This window comes from Palaemon carinicauda, chromosome 9 (genome assembly GCF_036898095.1).
Source record: "Palaemon carinicauda isolate YSFRI2023 chromosome 9, ASM3689809v2, whole genome shotgun sequence".
Lineage (NCBI taxonomy): Eukaryota > Metazoa > Arthropoda > Malacostraca > Decapoda > Palaemonidae > Palaemon > Palaemon carinicauda.
Window position 1 is genome coordinate 145,627,655 of NC_090733.1, and position 5,390 is coordinate 145,633,044.

General features: G+C 33.4%; 1 protein-coding gene across 1 annotated transcript; it reads left to right on the forward strand.

Moving 5' to 3' along the window:
• Nucleotides 1-1,756: 1,756 nt before the first annotated feature.
• LOC137646904 (uncharacterized) lies at nt 1,757-4,351 on the forward strand. Its single transcript, XM_068379976.1, has 3 exons — nt 1,757-1,814; nt 3,075-3,381; nt 3,943-4,351. The coding sequence occupies exons 1-3, from the start codon at nt 1,767-1,769 to the stop codon at nt 4,104-4,106; spliced, it is 519 nt and encodes a 172-aa protein (XP_068236077.1). The 5' UTR covers nt 1,757-1,766; the 3' UTR covers nt 4,107-4,351.
• Nucleotides 4,352-5,390: the final 1,039 nt, after the last annotated feature.

Here is a 5,390-nt window from a genome sequence, read left to right on the forward strand (position 1 = left end):
CTAATCAGGAAGTTGAATCGGGGAAGCTTCCAAAGTTTAAACTTGCGGTAAATATATTTTCATGTTGAACAAGCTGTCGTAAGTCTCTCTCTACAGTTTATTTATGAATGATCTGTTCTTATATTACTGTACTTCATTTAAAATATTTTATTTCAATTATTTTCATTACTTCTCTTGTAGTTTATTCATTTCCATTTTTCCTTTCCTCACAGGGCTATTTTTCCTTGTTGGAGCGCTTGGGCTTATAGTATCATGCTTTTCCAGCTAAGGTTGTACATTAGCTATTAATAATAATAATAATAATAATAATAATAATAATAATAATAATAACAACAATAATAATAATAATAATAATAATAATAAAGGTCACATTTTTCTTTTATTCCATTATGTTATCTGAAATCATCTTGAAATATATGACTTTAGGCATCGAATGAACTCTTTAAAAGAGATCAGAACGATTGGTGAAAGTCGATATAAAATTAAAATTTCACCCGGGACATATCTACTCCCATGAGAAATAATAAATAATAAGGTATACTGATGTATAAATCCTTTTGGATTCAGTAATTCTCCAGGTAAACGGAATACTTTTGGCATAAAGTTTGAAAGTAGTAACAATTATGCATATATATATATATATATATATATATATATATATATATATATACACACACACACATATATACACGTATATATATATATATATATATATATATATATATATATATATATATATATATATATATATATATTTATATTTATATATTATAGCCACGAAAGAAAAAATGAAGTCTTTTCATATTTTTTCCTTTCGTGGCTATAATACATTTTATAATCATCACGTGTCAGCTTTCGTGATTTCTACATATATATATATATATATATATATATATATATATATATATATATATATATATATATATATATATATATATATATATATATACACACACATATATATACACGTATATATATATATATATATATATATATATATATATATATATATATATATATATATATATATATGTAGAAATCACGAAAGCTGACACGTGATGATTATAAAATGTATTATAGCCACGAAAGGAAAAAATATGAAAAGACTTCATTTTTCTTTCGTGGCTATGATATATATATATATATATATATATATATATATATATATATATATATATATATATATATACATACATATATACACGTATATATATATATATATATATATATATATATATATATATATATATATATATATATATATATATATATATATATATATAGCCTATACAAAAGTTCAAAAGAATAAAACTAAATAGCACACAACTTTTGATCATTATTGCATCAATTTTTTACTTAATATATAAATTTCCCAAGTGTGAATCATATCAAAGTAAATTGCTTTGAAGAAAGAAATAAATTTTTTTTTTTTCATCTGACGCCATTCGGCGAATTCTCCCTCTTGGAATATCAAAGGCCAATATATAGCCCAACCCTCAACCGGCCCACGGTTCCTACGTCATGGCTAAAGAGTTGTTCATTACTAATTAACAGGTGTTCAAAATATACATTTCAGGGGAAATTGTGATAGAGTAATTATAAAAAAATGGGATTTAATTGACTCATATATCGCATATTGTATTTATTAGCTGTAAAAACTACTCGAAATTCATCTGAATGAAAAGAGCGAGCAAATGTTTGGCAATTTCCTCGCTCTGGTTTTTTTTTTTTTTTTTGCACGAGGTGGCTGGTGCATATATAAGGCCATGCGGAGTCTGCGTTCGGCAAGACAGTTCTCAAACACCATCATGCAAGTAAGTGTGAAAAGGCTTCTACAGCAAGCACAGTTATTTTCTAAAATTGGTCGTGATTTCCACAGTATTCCCTTGTCTGTATAAAGTATTGTAACACACGTGTATTTCATACACGCTCATACATTGTAATTTCAAGGTCTATATACCTTGGAAATACTATTGCTTATTTTCATATATCTCTCCCGCACTGATAATTGAAAAAAAAAAAAATCTGTTTAAGCTTGCCATTGCATGTTTCACATTATTGGGATATTGTGCCTTGTTGCCTTCAACCATTTGTATATAAACTCGTTATGTAGCAGACCGATAAGGGTCTTACTGAAAGCTGACCTGGACATAACTGGCTTTATTCAAACGAGATAGCGATCTTATATACAAACGGTTGACAGCAGCCATGGCGCATAATTCCAACAAGGTAAAACATGCAATGGCAAGTTTAAAAAAGTTTTCCTATTATCAGTGCGGGAGACAGCGAGAAATTAAAAAAAAATAAAGCATTAACATTACCAAGGTCAATAGACCTTGAAATTACAGTATATGGAGGTGTATGAAATATAGGTGCGTTACAATGTTCAATTTTCATATTAATAATTATCCAGGTAAATGAAGTCATTGCTTCTAAGATTTATTGCTTGAAGTATGAAGAGAAATTAGTTGCAATCTTAAAGGTTATTCATTTGCAATGGAATTATCAAAGCTTCATGTGAATACATTATCAAAGACACGGGAAATAACCATTATTTGTCTTTACGAAGACGTTTGCAAAAAAGTTCTGCTCTCTCTCTCTCTCTCTCTCTCTCTCTCTCATTGAATAGTTTCTTTCTATTTATCTCTACTCCTGATTGGTCCCTAAGTCTAATTTTGTTTCTCTCTCTCTCTCTCTCTCTCTCTCTCTCTCTCTCTCTCTCTCTCTCTCTCTCTCTCTCTCTCTCTCATGGAATAGTTTCTATTTATCTCTACTCCTGATTGGTCCCTAAGTCTAATTTTGTTTCTCTCTCTCTCTCTCTCTCTCTCTCTCTCTCTCTCTCTCTCTCTCTCTCTCTCTCTCTCTCTCTCTCTCTCATGGAATAGTTTCTATTTATCTCTACTCCTGATTGGTCCCTAAGTCTAATTTTGTTTCTCTCTCTCTCTCTCTCTCTCTCTCTCTCTCTCTCTCTCTCTCTCTCTCTCTCTCTCTCTCTCTCTCTCTCATGGAATAGTTTCTATTTATCTCTACTCCTGATTGGTCCCTAACAGTCTAATTTTGTTTTTTTTCTACAGCGCACTGTAAGTATCCTACTGTTATCAGCTGTGGCCCTTGTGGCAGCACAAGGAAACACCAGATTCGGTCCAGGTGGTCTCGCTGTGCCTGTCGGAGGTGGATTCCCAGGTGGTCACGCTGGTGGATTCCCAGGTGGTCAAGTAGGTGGTCATGTGGGTGGATTCCCAGGTGGTCAAGTAGGTGGATTCCCAGGTGGTCACTCAGGTGGTATTATTCCCGGTTGCCCATCTGTGCCACCTCCTAGGCCAGTATGCAAGTTCTTCGAACGTAACCACTGCGGACACTACGTTTGCTCCGTCGATCAAAGTGAGTAAATACATCGAGCAAATAACGATTGTGTATTTGTAAATAATAAATAATAACTTTAAAAAATAGCATCAGAGATTTCTTTGCACTGGCAGAACACAATTTGCATAAAATCATTTGCCTTTCTCTCTAAGAAGATTTAAATTGATTTCATACTGAAAGTACTCGAAGAATACTGCGATTTGCATCTAGGAAACGAGACAGCTTGGTTATAATGGATGTCTTTCTTTCAATAGACACAAGTAAAAAAAAAATTATTTTGCAATATCTTAACATTCAGATATACTGCATTTAGTACACAGAATATCTCTTAAAAATGTTAAGGGGGCACACATACCCAGATTGCCGGAAGCTAATCTCTTCAAAGTAAAGGAGAAAACCTATATATTTTTCAAATCTAATACTATTCTATAACATCAATAAAGTATTGTACAATGAAATATGAGCCAATGAAATTCATCTTAACCAAGATTCAACGACAGGAAAACCTTTTAACCCAACCTATTTTCCCCGTTTCCCCCAATGTCTCTATTCTAACCGATGCACCGTCTTGTCTTCCAGAACCATTCGAATGTCCTCCCGTCAGACCCGAATGTCCCGGTCTGAGATTCGGACCCCAGATCTGCTACACCGACAACGACTGCTTCGGGAATGACAAGTGCTGCCCGGACGCCTGCTTGGACCACCTCACCTGCAAAGGGCACTCCTCCGGAGTCCTCTATTAACAACGTCTTCTTCTTCTGAGGAGGAGGAATAGTCTCCTGTAACTAGCAATCACTAGACCGTGCTAGCAATGTTGCCTATTCACACTCTTCCTCGTCCTGTGGCTCATGGAAAATTTGCATCAGCTGACAGCTGACATCTTTTTTTCATTTCTAAATTATTTATTTTTCTAACCGTCGTTATGTTATCCTAAATGGATGTTGTCACCGTGTAATTCTGTTACGTTTTAATAAAAAAACAAATTATACGCCAAAAGTTTTCTTTACTCATTATTATCCCTCAAACTTAAACATCTGTATTGTAGTTATTTGAGTGTCTCTACGGACACCTAAGATGTTGATCTATTTCCATGTCTTTGGAAAGGTTGTGTGTTTATGCATACGTGATTATGAATTCCTTCAGAAGGTGTTGGAAAAAGCAATATAACTGAAATGAACACAGACATAATTCCATTTAGTTATTACCTTAGATGTCAGGATGCCTGAAAACTTTAAATCAATCAATCATTTAGTTATCAGCTAAAGTATTTTTCTTAAAAATCTAAGATAATTATTACCTTTAATGATGTCCCAATATTAAAATTACTTGTACACGTTTCCTTTTCACATTCTAATTACTTTTCTTTATATTGAGATACTACCGCTGGAGTTGTTTGGATCCTTCTCTCTGGTTGCGGTTCACTTTCCCTTTGCCTTCACATACTCCAAATAGCTTGGCCTATTCTTTACATATTCTCCTCTGTCATCAGACGCCTGGAACCACTGAGATTACCAAGAGGTTAACCACTGCACTGTAACTGTTCAGTGGCCACTTTCCTCTTGGTAAGGGTAGATGAGGCTCTTTAGCTATGGTATGCAGCTCTTCTAGGAGGACACTCCAAAATCAAACCATTGTTCTCTAGTCTTGGGTAGTGCCATAACTTCTGTACCATGGTCTTTCTTTGTCTTGGAGTAGAGTTCTCTTGCTTGAGGGTACACCCAGGCACACTATTCTATCTACTTTCTCTTCCTCTTATTCTATTCAAGTTTTTAGTTTATATAGGATATATTTATTTACTGGTGTTATCATTCTTAGAATATTTTATTTTTCCTTGTTTCCTTTCCTCACTGGGCTATCTTCCCTGTTGGGCCCCCTGGGCTAATAACATCCTGCTTTTCCAATTAAGCTTGTAGCTTAGCAAGTAATAATAATAATAATAATAATAATAATAATAATAATAATAATAATAATAATTTGTTTACAATGCCAACTGTGGACTTTACTGTCCTATAGACCTTGGGTACACA